This window comes from Capra hircus, chromosome 3 (assembly GCF_001704415.2).
Source record: "Capra hircus breed San Clemente chromosome 3, ASM170441v1, whole genome shotgun sequence".
Classification (NCBI taxonomy): Eukaryota; Metazoa; Chordata; class Mammalia; order Artiodactyla; family Bovidae; genus Capra; species Capra hircus.
In genome coordinates this window covers 100108071-100128067 of record NC_030810.1, presented here as the reverse complement: position 1 = coordinate 100128067, position 19997 = coordinate 100108071, and the positions used below count along the sequence as shown (strand labels likewise).

The following is a 19997-nucleotide window of genomic DNA, read 5'->3' as shown; positions in this document are numbered from 1 at the left end:
AAACTCATGTCTGTTGAGTCAGTGATGCCATCCAACCATCTAATTCTCTGTGGCCCCTTCTCCTCTTGCCCTCAATCTTTCCCACCATCAGGGTCTTTTCCAGTGAGTCAGCTCTTCACATCAGGTGGCCAAATGAACTCCATGAACAGTATGAAAAGGCAAAAAAGCAAAAACCTATAGTGCATGATATAAAAAGGCTGATTTTTTTGTATTTGAGAAAGAATTTGCTAATCTTTTAACATTCTCTTGCCGGTACTTTTTGTTGTCACCTGTTTATGTATTTGCAAGATGATTAGCCTAAGAATAGAGATGAAAGTTTTTAGCTATATGGAAATGCAATACATGATATTCTGAGTGTTATTCTCTAGACTGATGATCTCCAAAGTGGTTGCTTGAAATGAGTCATTTGGGTTTGGGAAGGAAGTATTAGAACATGTATTTCTATTTAGTTTTTCTTAATTTTTTTTTTTTTACTAATTTTTGTGTTTTATAATGCATCGTTGAATATTTTTAGAAATTATATATAGATTACTGTATGCTCTTTGAAGCTGGATGCTCACATTTTTTTGCTGTTCCATATTATTTAACTTGTGGAGAATCCATTTTGTGAAGGGAATCACAATAATGGAAATTCCCTCCTAGGTTATAGGCTATGCACAAGAAATCAGCAGGCTTAAAAAACAATATCATTTCTCCTGGTCTTTAGAATTACTGATTGGATTTCTTGTCAGTGCTTCCAGTGCAGTTCAACTTGTTATACTTTGGAAAAGATACTGTGTTATCTACCTAATTTTTTCTGGTCGTTACTCCTTCCTTCCTTTCTCATTTAAGTTTGTAAATATTTCTTATCTGTATACATTTTTAGTATGCATGCATTAATATTTAGATGTTTATTTATACAAGCATACATATATTTTTTCAGCGCCCTCTCCAGAAACAGGTGAGAATGACCACCTTAACTCACCGGGCCCGTCGTACTGAAGTAGGGAAGAATTCGGAAAAGAAGGTAGAAAGTGAGGAAGATATGAATCAAGACCGAAATCAAGACAATGAGGACATTGGAGACTCTAAGGATATCCGCCTCACCCTTATGGAAGAAGTATTGCTCCTGGGACTAAAAGATAAAGAGGTAATGCAGTTCGGTTTGCTTGGCTGTCTCAAAGACTTAGATATTGGAATGTTTTTAAGAAGTATCTGATAAAATATTTTCATTAATGCTAAACTGGCCTTAGAATTGTGCTTCAGCCATCTGGGGCATGGGGAAGTCTGGGAGGATGGCTGATTCTTGGAAGGTAAAATCCAGAAGTATAATCGCTTGAAGTGTAATTACAGAATTACTCCAAAATTTTAAGACACAGTGTACCCAAGTGAGATTGATGGTGAAATGACCTCTTACTAAACTAAGAAAGGGGACCCACACACATTGAAGTCTTCTTGAGCTTTAGGGAGAAAAGTCTTTTAAATGAAAAGACAAGGAACATGCGTGGTTAGCTGCTTACAAAAATAAATAATGGGTAGGTTTCTTATAATACAGTAAGAATAACTTCCATTCTGTGGATCTTTAGAAGTTAAAGATCAACAATTGATGAAGATTATTTTAGAAAATATTTTAAAATTAATTGCAGCTTTCTCTTTTTTTCTAATTTTTCCCTTATTAATAGAACATTTATTTTATAATGAGGTTAGTTTTGAGATAGCAAGTCTTGTGATATAATCAAATATTTTTTTCGCTTTTCTACTAGTAGTATACATTATCCTTCATTTGTGATTTAACTATTTATTGTGTTTTCCCTTCACTTTCCTCCCTTATGAAGAGGTTATAAAGATAATGTAAGTAATATTTTAAACAATCTACTTCCTTTTCAAGAAGACTTTGGTATATACAAAAAAGGCATATTTATTATTGCCCTCAGTTTTGAAAACATCAAATTTAAATGTTACTTTATATTTAAAAAACACTAAATGTGGCTTTGATAATTGTCCTTAGATAGAAATGAATTGGCTACATACATCTAGTAATATCTCTTCTTTACTACACTGACTCCTCAACTTGAGAATACCCTTGTTTTACTTTGTATTATACTATTTTATTTTTTTTCTCTATTACTTTTCCCTCTTCTGTTTTTTGTCACGTCAAATTACCAACTTGAACAAGATTACAAGACATTATAGACATTATAGCCTGTGTATTGTTAAAACTAATACTAGAGACATGCCCATATGTACTTGGCCAAGACACAAACATACCAGGAAATCTTGCCTACAAGTATATTTTCCTGTTTGCTGAGAAGGTTGGTGAGGCTCTAGTTTTATAAAAGTTAAATAAATGAAAAAGCGAAACTGACTCGCTAAGACAGAGTCAGAGTAGGTCTGAAGATTAGGTGGTATAAAGACTTTGAGATGTTTACACAGTGCCTCAGAAACATTCACTGACTATAAAAGAAGAACTTAGATATAAAAAGCTGTTTTGTTTGGTTTAGTTTTGAATAGGAATGATTAATTTCCTGCTGAATCTAGATACTAGAATTTTTGCTTTGGTTCTGTAGCGAAACTTACTTTGGATTTGTCTTTTGGACACAGAAACTTGTGTTTCTGAGTTTATAATAGTTAATATAAACTTAAGGAAATAGGATAAAAAAATAAAGAAGCTTGTTTAGAGAGATGATCATAGTAGGTGTTAGATATACTGGTAAAACACTGTACAAAGATGGGTAGATAATATCCACCTTTTGAATTGTTCTAATTTTATTTTGGGGGATAGTTGATAAATTTTTAGCTTTCAGTTGACCCAAAAAGAATGAGAAATGATAAATCCTCAGGCATACAAAAATAGAAGTCTAACTTTCTGATTTATTAAAGTTGTAATAGTTGTTCCAAAATGCCAGTAGCATAACTAGCTCTAAAAATATTACATTGATTTCCAGCTCAACTTGTTTTCTTATCTTTCAAACCACTTGTTGATTTATTTAATTAACATTTAATGCGCTTAGCATTATACAGGGCTTCCCAGGTGGTGCTAGTGGTAAAGAATCTGCCTGTCAGTGCAGGAGGCGCGGTTTGATCCTTGGGTTGGGAAGAGCCCCTGAAGTAGGAAATGGCAACCCACTCCAGTATTTTTGCCTGGAAAACCCCATGGACAGAGGAACCCGGTGGGCTATAGTCCACAGGGTCGCAGAGAGTCAGACACGACTGAGCAATTAAGCATGGCATAGCATTATACAGATAGTAAGGTAAATATAAAATAAACTAAGCTATGGTGCTTGGGGTTGCATATTTAGGTGGTAAAATTATACAGAAAAGGGGATTACCATATTTGTTAGGATAGTGGTTACCTTTTTGTGAGAAGTAGAGAAGGAGGTAGTGTTAGTGATTAGAAAAGAGCATGAAGGGGCTTTTCTAACAGTTTTCTGATTCTCTACTTGGAGAAAATTTCATAGATATTCACCTAGGGATAAATCATTGAGTGTTTCACTTTTGTGTACTCTGTTCTGTGTGCATTATATTTCACAATTCAAAAGATTTTTAAAGTAAACAACAATTTAAAAACACCAAGTTTTTCCATGTTAGAACAGTAAGTGCAGAGGAAGTTGGAGAGAGGAAGGATCATCATAGGTTGGAATAATTGGGGGAAGAACAAAAGGCAGTGAAACTAGCTGGATCTTTAAGAATAGGTGTTATGTTTGTACACTTAGTTGTCTGACTCTTTGAGACCCATTGGACTATAACCTGCCAGGTTCCTCTGTCTATGGGATTTTTTAGGCAAGAATAGTGCCATTTCCTTCTCTAGGGGATCTTCCCAACCCAGAGATCAAACCCAGACTCCTATGTCTCCTGCATTGCAGGCAGATTCTTTATCTACTGAGCTATCGAGGAAGCCCATAGATTTACATAAATGGAGAGAACGGAACTCAGCTTCTGGATAAGTTAGCAATGGTATCTTGAGCTTTATGAATCTGGGAGATAATTGAGTACCAGTATGACTAAAATATGTACTTCCCTGGTGACTCAGTGGTAAAGAATCTGCCTGCAATGCAGGAGACATGGATTCAGTCCCTGGGTTGGGAAGATCCCCTGGAGAAGGAAATAGCAACCTACTCCAGTATTCTTGCCAGGAAAGTTCTATGGACAGAGAAGCCTGGCGGGCTACAGTACATGGGGTCGCGAAAGAGTCAGACACCACTTAGCTGCTAAAACTACAACCCAAAACAGCATGACTGAAGCAGGTGGTATTCTTAGAAAACAGTGATCTCATTCTTTTCTCAAAATTGACAAATTAGCTTCAGATCAGAGTAGAAATGATTTTGAGTGCCAGGCAAGACTTGTAGACTCTCCTTTAAGTAAAAGGGAATCAGCCTAATGAAAACAGCAACATCCATTTCATTTTTGGGTCTAGTTGGAGAATATTTTTGCTCTATTTTCTTTGGAAAATATGTTTTGAGTATATGTTTTAGTATATGTGTAATTTCGTGTTTTTACATCATTTGTTTGTGACATGTCAAAAAAAAAATTCTTAAATGTTAACCTTTGCATCCCAAAGTTAACTTTTGCTGAAGATTTCCATTAAATTTTCAGTGTAGAACCTAATGCTGTAACTTTTTTAGATTATATTTTAAAAAGCTGTAAGAAAATAACATAATGAGACTAATATTTCAAGAATTGTAGGCCTAGAAAGAAATTATAGTAGGTCTTATAGTCCAATTGCTTGTGAAATATTACTGTCATACTTTCTCAAAATTCTTCTGAGGAGTAGCTGCCATAGACTGGTTTAAAATATTAAGCTTCACTGTCCTGTGAAATAATCAGGAAATTTAAATATGTGTTGAAGAGTCTAACCTTTCAAATACATTTACAATTAGATGTTTCCTCGGTTCAATAACACTAAGCTTAACTGAGAAAATTAAACTTGAGTTACCAGCGTGACCACAATAAAATAGGTTTACTTCCTGTTGAAATCAAGATCCTGTTTGTCATTATCGCCTTTATTAAAAGTTTTTTTATAGATACTAATATTGATTTATGGACAGCTAATGCTTTCTTTTTTTTTTTTTTGAAAAATATAACTAAAGAACATTTATTTGTTTTTCACCAAGACTTTATCTTAAGGATGTAACTAAACTGCGCCTCCACTCCCCACCCCAATTTGAAGGAGGATTAGTACGGTGGATGTTATAAAGCAGGTATGAACGGTTTGAGGTACTGGAACCAAAGTTAACTGACAAAAACCAACTTCCATCTAAATCATCATAAAAATGTTTAAGTAAAAAAAAGGGGAGGTGCAAAGGGGTTTTCAGATTGAGCAAGATCATCACATTTTATCTAATACATTGAATTCTGGCTAGGGTATACCAAAATGGAAACAGGATAACTATAATACAAAACTTCCACTACAGCACACTGCATACACCTGTGTTCCAAGCCCACTCCCATTCCCCTAATGCTTCCAGACTCAATTATTTCCCAGCCTGTTGGGCCTGTTGACGAAGGAGCACGTAGATCTCTTTAATCCAATCTTTGTTATAAGGCTGGTATGTCTGGGTATCAGCTTGGTAAATAGGGCAGCTGAGGCCTGCCAGGTCATCAATAAAATCAAACAACTGACTGATATCATATGTGATAGAGGGGCTGTTGGGATTCATTCTGTTCAGATGTACTTCATACATTTTACAAACGCCTTCCATACACTCATTCACAGATTCATAGTCAGCGTAAGTTCTGCCTTCTGGCCTCTTGGTAGGCTGTACCAGCAAGATGGTGTGAAACATCGTGCCAAAGTCTCCCGCTGCAGCTGATGCTGACTCCGCTGCCGCACCTAATGCTTTAATTAAATTGCTAGTATATTTTAAATTTCTCATTTATGAAAACCTTTATAACTAAGTCACCTATAAGAAGCATGAACCTACTAATGCTTTTGACTTTTGGTCATAATCTTTTGGATAGTGTTTTTTAACCCTCTTCCCTTCCTTGCAAAACTCTATCTTAATAATGCCATTTATTGAGTACTTATATGCACTCTAAAATCAACTGCAATGGTGATAGCAGCCATGAAATTAGAAGACAATTGCTTCTTGGAAGGAAAGCTATGACAAATTTAGACAGTGTATTATAAAGCAAAGACATCACCTTGCCAACAAAGATCCATGTAGTCAAGGCTGTATGGTCTTTCCGGTAGTCATGTAGTCATGTAGTGAGAGTTGAACCATAAAGAAGGCAGAGCACCAAATAATTGATGTTTTCAAACTGTGGTGCCAGAGAAGACTCTTGAGAGTCACTTGGACTGCAAGGACATCAAACCAGTCGGTCCTAAAGGAAATCAACCCTGAATACTCATTGGAAGAACTGATGCTGAAGCTGAAGCTCCAATAATCTGGCTACCTGATGCGAAGAGTGGACTCATTATAAAAGATCCTGATGCTGGAAAGTACTGAAGGCAGAGGGAGAAGAGGGCAACAGAGGCTGAGATGGTTGGATGGCATCACTGATTCAGTGGACATGAGCTTGGGCAAACTCCAGGAGATGGTGAGGGACAGGGAGACCTGGCGTGCTGCAGCCCATGGTGTTGCAGAGTCAGACGTGACTGACTGAACAACAACAACTGTGCAATGTAACATAAAAGCTTTTCACCATATTTCTCATCTCACTGGAGTAAAAATTGACAGTATTGTTCACTGGTATTATGAAAATGTGTTTTCTTTTTAAAATTTTTATTTCTTTTTGGTTGTGCTATGTCTTTGTTGCTGCACATGGGCTTTGTCTGGTTACAGAGAGCTGAAAGTGGGAGGAAGGGGTTACTCTCTAGTTGCAGTGTGCAGTCTTATTGTGGTGGCTTCTCTTCTTGCTGAACAAGGCCTCTAGGCACGCAGGCTTCAGTAGTTGTGATGCACAGGCTTAGTTGCCCTGGGGCATGTGGAATCTTCCTGGCCAGGGATCAAACTGGTATCCCTTGCCTTGCACTGAACCACTGAACCACAAGACGGTCCCCTGGAAATATATTTTCATTCATTCGTTTAGTCACCAGAAATCTATTGAATATCTCATATATGACAAGTGCTGAATATTAGAAAAGAACAAAAACAATAGTCCCAGCTTTTGAGATTATTTGTAGTCTATGACCTGAGAGTGGCTGGAGAAGTTAGGAGAGGGGTCAGAAAAGTCAGCAGACGGTTGCGCTAAAGTGAGATATATGCATACTATGTTCTGAGTACTGAGGGAACAGAGAAGAAAGATACCTAACTTGGATAGGTATGGAAAATAATAGGTGGGAGAGGGAAAGAGAAAAGATATTGGAGAAGACTTATGGGAGGTGATAAGTCTTAATCTGGATTCTGAAGATGAGCAAGAGTTAGTCAGTGAAGAGAGACAGTTTCTAGGAAAAAAGAACATCAGTTGCATGTTTGAAATAATTTCAGTGATCCATAACTGGAATAACCACATGCATCCCATTTCCTTTAAATGAACTTAGATGTTATAAAGAAGTACCAGAGTTGGACATCCAGTTGTGTGCTTTATTGTTTAACTTTTCAAAAATTATAAAATACAACCTATCCAAAAAAGTGTTTAAAACACATATGTAAAATTTAACAAGTAGTATTAAACACTCATGTGGCTGTCTTAATTGCAACATGTGGAGTCTTTAGTTGCGGCATGTGTACCCTTGGTTGAGACATGGGATCTAGTTCCCTGACCAGGGATTGAACCTGCATTCCCTGTATCGGGAGCATAGTGTCTTAGCCACTGAACCACCAGGGAAGTCCCCAAAGACAAACACTCATGTAACCACCAGCAATAGAACATTGTCAGCATCCTAGAAGCATCATCTTGTGCCCTTCCCTAATCACACTCTGCTCTATCTCCCTATAGTTTTAACGTGTATAAATCCCTAAATAATATATTTCCGTCTTGCTTGTTTTTTAAACTTTATGTTTTGGGGTTAATACTATCATGTATTCTTTTGTTCATTACGTTTGAAATCTATCCATATTGTTGAATATAATTTAATTCAGTTCATTACAGTGTAGTATTTCATTATATGAATATATGGCCATTGTACTAGTAAATGGACACTCAGGAGTCCATTATGAATAGTGCTGCTAACAATATTCTTGTACTTTTACCAGTTATGTTCTTTCAAACAATGTCACCATTCATACCTATAAAAAAATGATAAACTGAATAAAACTTTCATTTTAAATTATAAATCTAAAATATGTTAATGCTTATCTTTTAAAAATTACTAATGATCCTTCATCAGTTGTAATTTACTCATTATAATTTATTAGCAATGGGAGATTGGAAGTGCCAGTTTTTTTTAAGCTGGTTAAAAAAAAAATCTCAGTGAACAATCTGTAAGTTAAAAACAAAATCAGCTGCAATAAGTTAGTATATAACTTGTGGATGAATGGCTATAGGTGGAGAAAATTGCTCCTCTTTGAAAGTTGCTCAGTCCAAAAACATTTTATTACAATCAAAAGATTAAAAGTATAATTTATAATTTAGGTCACAACCTGGTCTTTTAGTTTCCTGATTGCACAAAATGAACAATAAATCTCTTGTCCCTGGTATTGCCATTGTGAATAGGGCAAGTGTATCAGAAAGACTTGTTTGTCAGCTTTTATGGTTTTAACATAGGCTGTTACCCCCCAAAAAAGAACTTTTGTTTTGCTCTTTTTTTTTTTTAATATCTAGTCAAGTGATCCCAAAGGATTATTTACTGTTGGTTCAAAAGGTAATAAACTGGGAGATCAAAGTCCTATTTTAACAGTAGGAAAATATAATTTAAGCTGTTTCATTGAGAGCCTGCCTCTATATATGCTCCCCAGTACCCAAATGCATGCTGTTTTAACATTTTTGGTATTGACGTTACGACAAAAACCATCCACTTAAATTTGGACTTTTGGCTCTGACCACTGCTTCTATAAACTTGATGTGAGCCATTTCATCTCTTTGTCTCTCTCTTCATATTTTGTTAGTATAGCAATAAGAGTTTTCAAAAAAGTTTGCACTTTCTCTTTCTTGATCCTGCACAGCACATATTATCCTCTCTTTATGGGAGTCAAAGTTAAACTGGAACAATAAATTGTGAAATTTATGTTCAAGTTGAGCATATATATACTGACATGTTTCAATTCTCGTTTCCTTTTCTGTATATTCTGTAACTGTTTTCTTTTTTGTTACCATGGGGATTACATTTAACATCCTAATGTTATAACATTTTAAGTTGAATTTATGCCAACTAACACACAGAAACTGCTTCTCTACAGCTCCACCCCACCCCTTTTAGTTATTGATGTTACAAAATTACATCTTTATATATTTTATGCCCTCAAACTTAAGCTAATTATGCTGCATTAGTCTCTTAAATTATGTACAAAACAGAATATAGAATAACAAACCAAAGGTACACCAATACTCGCTTTTAGACTAATGTTTTAAAGTGTATTAGTCTCTTAAATCATGTAGAAAACAAAAAGTGGAATTGCAAATCATTTTTACTATAATACTAGCTTTTGTAATTGTCCATGTGTTTACTTTACTGACATCTTTATTTCTTCATACTGCTTTGAGTTACTGTCCAGTGTCCTTTCATTTCTACCTGTAGGGTACCCTTTAGAATTTCTTACAGGGCAGACCTAGTGGAAAGGGACTCCCTGAGCTTTTGTTTATTTGGAAATTTCTTAATTTCTCCTTCATTTTTGAAAGATAATTTTGCTGGATAGAGAATTCTTGGTTGACAGGTGTTTTTCCCCCCCTTTTTGAATTTTGAATGTATTAGCCCATTGCCTTCTGGTCTCTGAAGTTTCTGATGAGAAATCTGTTGATAATCTTATTGAGGCTCTCTTGTATGGGACAAGTGGCTTCTCTTCTGTTGCATTCAAGATTCTCTCTTTGTCTTTGACTTTCAACTGTTTGATTTTACTGTGCCTCAGTGTGCATATGTTTGAGTTCATTCTGTTTGGAGTTCATTGAGCTTCTGGATGTTTATATGCATACCTTTTTATCAAACTTGGGAAATTTTAGACCAGTATTTCTTCATATAATCTCTCTGCCCCTTTTGCACTCCATGCAGAGAGCAAAAGTATACCCAAAGTGTGTATGTTGGTTCACTTTTGTTGATATTCCACAATTCCCTGGGATATGTTCATTATTCTTCAATCTTTTTTCTTTCTGTTCCTCAGACTCAATAATTTCAGTTTGTCCTATCTCCAGGTGTGTTAATTTTTCTGCCTGCTCAAATCTTCCTTTGAATCCCTCTAGTAAATTTTTATTTCAGTAATTATACTTTTAGCTCTAGAATTCCTTTTTGATTAATTTTTAGGTTTTCTTTTTACTGATATTTCCATTTCCTTCATACATTATTTTCCTGACTTTCTACACATCTTCCTTTAGTTATTTGAGAATCTATTATTTTAAAGTATTGTTTACTAGGTCTGTCATCTGGTCTTTCTGGAACAGTTTCTATTGGGTTTCTTTTTTTTTCTTTCTTTTGAGTGATGCTGAACTGTTTATGACTTTTTGACTGAAAATTGGACATTTGAGTGTAATGATAGGTAACTCTGGAAATCAGATTTGCTGGGTTTTGTTTTTTCAGATTTATTTAGGTATAACTGAAAAAAATTATGAAATTAAGTATACAGCATGATGATTTTGTGTATGTATACATTGCAATAAGATTACCCCATCACATTAATTAACACACCCATCACCTGATGGATATTTGCCTTTGTGTGTGTGTACAAGAGAACATTTATTCTCTTAGCAAATTTTGGTTATACAGTACAGTGACATCAGATACACATCACCATATATAAAATAAATAAGAATTTACTGTATAGCACAGGGAACTATATTCAGTATCTTGTAATAACCTATAATGGAAAAGAATCAGAAAAAAGGAAATATCTGTATCTATCTAACCAAATCACTTTGTTATATATCTGAAATTAACATAAAATTGTAAATCAAGTGTACTTTAAGAAAAAGTAGATAGCAATATAGTGTTGTCAATATAGTCACCATGGTATACATCAGAACCTTATTCATTATGTAACTGAAAGTTTGCACCCTGTTACTAACCTCTACCTGCTTCCCCCTACTTCCCAATCCCTGGCAACCACTTTTCTACTCTCTGTTTCTAGGAGCTCAGTTTGTTTGTTTTTAATTTTACATGTCAGTGATACCATGCAGTGTTTATCTTTTTCTCTGGCTTATTTCACCTGTAGGTGAAATATCTCTGGGGCATAATGCCCTCCAGATTCGTTCATGTTGTCACAAGTGACTGGATTTCTGTCTTTTTTTAAGACTGAGTAATATTTTTTTCCTTGATCCATTTACCTGTTGATGGACGCTTAGATTGTTTCCACACTTTGGCTGTTGTGAAAAATGCTGCAGTTTAATACAGATATCTTTTTGCAATAGTGGTTTTATTTCGTTTGTATATATACACAGAGGTGGAATTGCTGGATCGTATGGTAATCCTGTTTCTACTTTCTTTTGAGAAACCTCCACACTGTTTTCCATAGTTGCTATGCCAGTTTACATTCCCACCAACAGTATATAGAAATTCCCTTTTCCCCACATTCTTGCTAGCATTTGTTATCTCATCTTTTTAATAATAGCCATTCTAACAGGTATGAGTTGTTATCTCATTGTCATTTTTTTTAATTAACTTATTTAAATTAATTTATTTGGCTGCATCAGTCTTAGTTGTAACACATATGATCCTTAGTTTCTGTATGCCAACTCTTAGTTGTGGCATGTGGGATCTAGCTCCTTGACCAGGGATCGAACCCCAATCCCCTGCACGGGGAGCGTGGCATCCCAGCCACTGAACCAACCAGGAAGGTCCCTCTTTGTGGTTTTGATTTGTATTTCCCTTATGATTAGTGATGTTGAGCACCTTTTCATGTGCCTGTGGACCACTTGTGTATTTTCTTTGGAAAATGTCTATTCAGGTTCTTTGCCCATTTTTAAATTGCACAATATGGTTTTTTGCTATTGAGTTACATGAGTTATTTGTATGCCATGGATGTTAATCACTTATTGGATATATGGTTTGTAAATATTTTCTCCCATTCCATATGTTGCCTTTTCATTTTATTGATGGTTTCCTTTGCTGTGCAGAGGCTTTTTAATTTGATGTAGTCCCCTTTTAAATTTTTTTGCTTTCATTGCTTGTACTTTTGGCATCAAGTCCAAAAAACCTGGAGAGAGAGCTTACCCTCTGTGTTTTCTTCTTGTAGTTTTACTGTTTTTCAGGAGTTATGCTTCAGTCTTTAATTCATTTTTAATTGATTTAAATTTCCCCTGTGTATGTAGTTGCTTTTGAATGTCCTAGTCTTTGGTATCTGACTCCAAAAAGGAGACAAGAGAAAATAAAGAGGAAGAAAAAGACATCAACCCTTTAAATCACCTGGCAGTCACTTCAGCCAGAAGGTGAAGGGCTTGCAACAAACAAGGGAGGTTACAATGGTCTCTGTGTCTGCACTTCCATGATCAGAATGCAGATCCCTGTTATTTGGATGGCAGAGTCCATATTGCCTACCCTAGCTCCTAGTTGGAACATATAAGCTGCATATAAGCCACATGCATGGCTGCCTGCCATGGGATTAGGGGATGGGAGATGGGTAGCCTGTGCTAAACTAAAATTTGAAATTGACTAGAATTAACTGTAATTAGTGATCCATGGCTCCCCCTGGAAGTTGCAAACCTTCAAGAGCTTCCCAAGTTCGAAAATAGTTATATCAGACAGATTGTACTGATAAAATTGTGTCTTGGTGGGAAAACAGATTTCTGATACTTCCTATAAGGCAACTTCCCAGAATTCCCACATTTCTTTTTTATATATTCTGGCCGTGTTACTATCCCCATAACTTATGTTAAATTCTGCATTTCCTTTCAAAGCCCATTACAAATCAAAAAGTGACCTTGCGGTTCTCTAAATTCCCTTGCATTTATCATACCTCTCAATGTCTTTAGTTACTTCATTTTCTAAGTCTTATGGGCAATCAAAAAGGTACAAAATTCCAGTTAAAGTCCTGGAGATATAATCTTCAAGCATGAAACTATAATTAATAATATTGTATAAAAAATATTGTATTGTATATATTAAAGTTGCTGAGAGAGTAAACCTTAAAAGTCCTCATCACAAGAAAAAAATTGTAATTAACTATGTTTGATGTTAAGAAGATTTATTGCCAGGATCCTTTCACAATGTGTGTGTGTGTGTATATATATATAGTATATATATATATAGCATCATTATGTTGTATACCTGAAACTAATGTAAATTTATATATCAATAAAAGAGTAGTATCCATATAAATTTATAATTTAAAAATTGGGAAGTAAAGGAATAAAGATGGGAGAAAGTGTAGGAGAGATACTAACTTTATCTTTTATAATAAGAAGTCAATTAGATGTTGTCTAAAATTGAAACATTTGAACAACAAAACTCAGCTTCTTAATAATCTGTTTTCTTAACCATAGAAATAAGTCTGTTAGGAAAATCTCTTGTAATAAGAAAATGATTGAAGTTCAGTATTTCCTTCAGGTTCACTTTATTTTCTCTTTGTGTTAAATTTCAGTAAAATTGTGTTTATTACATTTTACTTTAAAAATAGTACATGTAGTATGATTTACTCCATTTTTAAAAAATGTGATGTCATGTTACTTGAAATTGACATAAAGAGGAAATTGAGGTTAACTTGAATATTGCTTTTCTTCATCACTTACTTTTCATAAATGTCATTTACTAAAAGACCCAAATAAGGTTAAAAAAGAGCTTGTGGAAAACGTAAGACTATGTGTAGACTTTGTTTGGCTCCTAATTCAAACAAACCAGTTATCCTAAAAAATGTGTTAAACAATTAATAAAATTTGGAGGCTTACAGAATAGTTTATAGTATTAAGGAATTGTTAATTTTTTAGGTGTAATATTATTGACGTTTTTGTTTGTTTTTGGCCATGCAGCTTGTGGGATCTTAAAGGTTCCCCAACCAGGGATTAAATCCAGGCCCTTGGCAGTGAACACCAAGTCCTAACCACTGGAACAGCAGGGAATTTCCCAAAAATGTGTTTTAAAAAGAGTGTTGGGATCATGTTTTCTTAAATCATGGTTCCATTTTAGGCTATATTCTATTGATTCCTTGTTAGGAAAAGTTATGAAATTTTCTCACAGTTTCTTCTACCTCTGTGCCTCAGTATTTTATGAAAATTTATAGTGTGTGATTCTTGCCTGGAGAATCCCCATGGACAGAGGAGCCTGGCAGGCAACAGTCCATAGAGTCACAAAGAGTTGGACACGACTGAACGACTTCACTTTCTTTTCTATAGTGTGTACATTCTGTTCCATAATTTACACAAATGTTCTATGAAGGAAAGCCCCAAACCTGTGGTGAGAGAAGAAGCAGATGGGAAAATTGGTGGGTATTAGAAAAGATATGTGTAGTATATATATAAAGAAAAATCTGGTTATATATATATATATGCAAATAATAAGATGACAGAAGTTATGAACAATTTTTATTTTATTTTATATGATTCTTTTTTCTTTCTGTATTTTCTAAAATGTATGTATACTGCTGAGTAACATTGTGGGAAAAGGAAGGCATATAAGTTAGTTACTGTTTCTGGTGCTACAATCATTTTTCAATTGTTTAGAATAAAAATTAAGGACATTTTTACTGGTCAGAATGAGGTGTAAAGCTAAGGTAGGAATATTCAAAGCTAACCAGTTTTCTTTTATTTTGGATTTCTTTTTCACTGACAAGGGACTGTGCTTAGTCGCTCAGTCGTGTCTGACTCTTTGTGGCCCCATGGACTGAAGCCCACCAGGCTCCTCTGTTCATGGGATTTCTCAGGCAAGAATATTGAAGTGTGCTGCCTTTTCCTACTCCAGGGAGTCTTCCTAACTCAGGGATCAAACCCATGCCTCTTGCTTCTCCTGCTTTGGAAGGTGGATTCTTTACCATTATTGCAACCACTGTGTTATTTGTTTTTATTTTCTGAACTGTTGATAGTGGCTTTTATTTAAAAAAAAAAAAAAAATGGAGTTCCCTGGGTTGCCTAGTGGTTAGGATTCCTGGCTTTCACACACACACAAAACCTCAATTGGCAGCCCTGAGAAAACTAATAAACTGATTATTATGATCAGCTTTGCATCTTCCCACCCAATGTTCTGAGTAATCCTAAAAGGATATAGTCTTCATGTAGTTTATTGAGAAATTATATCCATTTTTCTAGGTTTATAATCCATTCTTCCCAATCATGCTGAAATCATCTGTTAAAAAATTAGAATAACATCCAATAACATCATAGTTCCTTATTCCCCATTATGATTAAGCAAAGTGAGCTTTTAGTAATGCTTAATCTCTTTTCTAAAATGTCTCTTTTGGCTCTGTAGACATAGAAATATTAATTGGAGTTAGAATGAATCACATTAATTTATAAAAGAGGAAAATAGATCAGGTCTTGGAGCCATTCATTTAATAGAGTACTTTTATTTTTGAAACCTTTATTGAATTTGTTACAATATTGCTTCTACTTTCTGTTTTTGGATTTTGGCCATGAGGCATGTGGGATCTTAGCTCCCTGACTGGGGATTGAACCTGGACCCCCTGTATTAGAAGGCGAAATCTTAACCACTGGACCACCAGGGAAGTCCCTAATAGAGTACTTTACAGGAAAATAGTAGATTAACTCTTCTTAAAGTAATTTTTAGAGGGAAAAAATGAAATAAAATTCACTTTGCTTGTAAAACTTGTTTTCTTGTATAATTTTTGGTAATCCTAGAGATCATCTTACAGACATTGGCCTTTGGAATTGGGCATGTAGGAAAGGCTTCAGGAAGACACAGCAAAATTCCTTCTGTAACGGAAAGCAATTTTAATGTTGAATCTTCAGATTGGGGGGAGAGAAAGATTTTTTTCTGAGATTTTTTTCCTAATATTTTTTTAATTTGGAAAAATTAGAAAACCACCTTTTAAAGTAGACAGTATTTTATGTAACTGATAATCTTGAATATGAAATTGTATATTTGCCTGTTTTTCATTCAACTTTAAGGATTTTCTAACATTTTTTAAAGCTCCTTTTAATGATGCTTTACGCTTCTTTGGTTTCTTTCCTCTTTTTACCCCAAGGAGGCAACTTTAAAATCTTTAACCTTCAGAGTTGTCTTAAGGTGTGTCTTTAAAGAGGTTTGAACAATGAACACTTGACTAAGTGGAAATTCAGCGCAAAGGTGTTGATTCTCAGAATTTATTGAAATCTTATTGCCCAAACTTTTACAAGAATAAAATAGCATTATCAAAAGTTTCAATATGTATAATCTTTGATTCAAAAATTTCTTCTAAGAATTTATTCAACAGAAGCACACATACAAATGAATATTTCTTTACAGCATTTTTTAATAATGGCAAAAAACTGTAAGCAACCCAAACATACATCAATAAGGACTTGAATAGATAAACTATAGTGTATCTAAAATGCAGTACTATGCCCGTAACAATGGTTGAGGTAGCTGTGTGTTTAGTGATGTGGAAAGATATCCAAAATAATGCCTAAGTGGAAAGTTGCCACTCAGTATAATCATATTTCTGTATGTAATATTAGCAAACGTATAATACAATACATTATGCGTATGAAGTCTAGAAAATATCCACTAAACTGTTATGTGGAAGTGATAAGATTACGAGACTTCTACTTTCTAAATTATACATTTCTAAAATATCTCTTCTTTTTTTGACAATTATGTATTACATTTATAATCAAGACAAAGTCTGCTATTCAAAGATCTCATTCTGCCAGTCCTCCAGTATTTTCTGTCAATCATGAAGCAGTGTGCAATTTTGGTTTCTCAGTAGATTCTAAAATTCTTCTTTCTTCCCTCATGTATATAGCCTTTGGTAATTAAATGTAATGATTGAATGGTAAACTTCAGTATGCATATGCTAGATCATCCTGCATACTAAAGCACTGACCCTTTAACACGGAATCTTCATTATACATGGCTTGAGAATTTACCAAGACAGCTAGATAAATTTAGAGGGAAATGGACTTCAGAGTTGTAACTGTATTTTAAAGTCTTCATGTATATTCTTATACTTTTTTACTACTATGACATGATTCAATAAAAAGTTAAAAAACTGATTTGAAGAGTTTTATATAGTGTGAGATACTATGTTGGGAAAGGGTGCTATTGAAAAACACACAGTTTGTACATCCTGGCCATTGTTTCTTCATTTGCAGCACTTCTCATTTATAGTTCTGTTGACAATCTGATATCGTTGTTACTGAAACAGAAGTTATATGGTCAGGTAGAAATGAAAAACCAAGGAAAACTTTCCTCTAATTGCTATATTACTGGTTGAAATGTTTGTACACCTGTTGAGCTTCATAGTCAACAGGATTAAAGTTATACCTAAGTAAATTATATATTCTAAAGTAAAGTTATAGTTTAACCTTAGCTAGGCAGCTAACTTCTATAAAGCCAAGTATTACTCAGGAGTGGGGGGTGGTGGGTAGGCTTACTCCCTCCTTAAAGAGGAGTTATAAAGATTACTCTTGAAGTAGCCATGAGGCAAGCAGTGAAGAGAACTAATCCCACCTTTGAGTCTAAGATCAGACCCTCAGGAAATTTGGGTAAATCTAGGAATGCTTATAGTTCAGGCTGAGCTTTTACCAAGTTAACATATTTACTTTAAATCATAAATTTGTGCTTTCCAGAAATATTTATTGAGAAATACTGTCATATATTCTCTCCTTATATAGAATATATAATAAATTTATATTCTACTGAGGATAAGCAGTTGATTACAATATGAAATAATAAATGATAGAGGAGAAGTAGACCCACACACACACACCCAGGTGAGGAACCTAACCCAGAGGGTGGAGTGGAGGAAAAGATAATGTTGGAGAAGGTTATGTGGAAGATGTGACCCTTGTACTCAATCCTTAAGAACAAGGAAGAGCTAAGTAAAGAAGAGTTTTGTTTCTTCTAGACAGAACTGTGTGTGCAAAGGCCAGTAGGCAAAAAAGGTGCATTAAGAGTACTTAAAATTGTTCCAGAAAGCTGGAGAAGAGTGTTCTAGGGAAAATACGCCAGAGAGAAACAAGTAAGCAGCCTCCTGATTTAAGTGCAATAAGGGAGACCCAGGTTCAATCGCTGGGTAGGGAAGATTCCCTGGAGAAGGGAATGGCAACCCACTGCAGTATTCTTGCCTGGAGAATTTCATGAACAGAGGAGCTTGGTGGGCTACTGTCCATGGAGTCAAAAAAAGTTGGACAAAACTAAGTGACTAACACTTTCACTACTACTTTCACTAAGAAATTTGGATTTGACTGGGAGGAGAAGAGGGGAAGGGAGTTATATAATTTATTTGAGCTTGAAGGTTATGGGGAAAATGGAATTAGAAGACCTCTAGTTCTGCAGTGTAGTGGTAAAGCTTAATTTTTTTAATGTATTGTTGGAGGAATTCACTGGTTGTCCAGTTTATAGGACTTGGTATTTCCATTTCCAGGGATCCACGTTTGATCCCTGGTCAGGGAACTAAGATCTCACAAGTCATATGGTGTGCTCCCCTGCCCCCCACCCTGCCAGAACTGTATTCTTGGTAGTCTCCCAGTCCCACCATGCCTTACTCACAGCAGAAGCAAATGCAGATCTTCTCTAAAGGAAGACATCCTCAGGGACTTCCCTGGTGATCCAGTAGCTGAGACTCTAAGCTCCCAATGCAGGGGGCACAGATCTGATCCCTAATCAGGGAAGATCCCATGTGCCACATATTGTGGTCAAAAAAAGGTAAAGGAATACATCCTAAGTTTAGGCCTCCAAAATCTCATAGGTTTATAAAAAATTAAATATGGGCCTCTTAATCAAATGTCATCAAACGTACAAAGAAAAATACACCCATGAGAAAGAATCAGCAGAAGTAACAATGGTTCATTCAAGGACCTTAGATATTAAAATGATCAAACAATGTGAAATGTCTATGATTTTTTAAAGAAATAAAAGAATCATAAAATGAACACAAAATGAATCACAAAAGAAGAAATGATCACAAATGACCAGGTAAATGTGAAAAATAAATGGAACTTTAAGAGATGTAAAGTAGTGGGTCTGATGGTAAAGAATCTGCCTGCAGTGCAGGAGACCCAGGTTCGATCCCTGGGTCAGGAAGATCCCCTGGAGAAGGGAATAGCTACTCACTCCAAAATTCTTGCCTGGAGAATTCCATGGACAGAAGAGCCTGGAGGGCTATAGTCCATGGGGTTGCAAAGAGTTGGAGACGACTGAGCGACTAACACTTTCTCGGGGTTAGTTTAACATATTAAATATAGATGGAGAATAAATTTGAAGTCAGATATGAACTCTTGAAAAAGCAATATAGAGACAATGGAAATGGAAAATATATAGGAGACGTTAAAAGGCATGGAGGTTAGAATAAGAAAAATTGAAAGAATTAAGGGAATAGAGGAAAGCCAAAATTCTTAGAAATAAGAGTTGACATTTTTTGAGAAGTAATAAATGAGCCTACAGATACAGGAAGTGTATACCAAACAGGTTACATAAATTCACACACACTTATGTTGTAGTCAAATGGAAAAACACCAAAAGAGAAAATCTGAAAGGACCAAAGAAAAAAGACAAGCCACCTACCACAATCAATAAGAATGATCGATTTCTCACTGCAACAATGGAAACTAGAAGAGGAGGGCATAATATCTTCAATATGATAAAGACAAAACTATCAATCTAGAATTTTATATCCAGAAAAACAATATTTTTAAAACAATGGTAAAATGAAGACATTTCAGATCAACAAAATAGAATTTGCCTTCAACAGACTTTTACTTAAGGAAATTCTACTTTAGGAAGAAGGAAAATGGTACCAGAAAGGAGATCTGAGATGCAAGAAGAAATGGTGAGCAAAGAATTTGGTAAGCATCTGAGTAAATCTAAACAAGTGCTACCTGTATAAAATAATGATGTCTAATTTGTG

General features: G+C 35.1%; 1 protein-coding gene and 1 pseudogene across 1 annotated transcript in view; one reads left to right on the top strand and one right to left on the bottom strand.

Annotated features, from left to right (window-relative positions):
• Positions 1 to 19997, top strand: part of GOLPH3L (golgi phosphoprotein 3 like) — a 46900-nt gene that overhangs the window by 1336 nt on the left and 25567 nt on the right. Inside the window, exon 2 of the mRNA XM_005677661.3 lies at positions 923 to 1129. Coding sequence (XP_005677718.1) covers positions 947 to 1129 — 183 coding nt within the window. The 5' untranslated portion in view covers positions 923 to 946. The remainder of the gene's footprint in view (positions 1 to 922; positions 1130 to 19997) is intronic.
• LOC102184771 lies at positions 5092 to 6051 on the bottom strand (annotated as a pseudogene).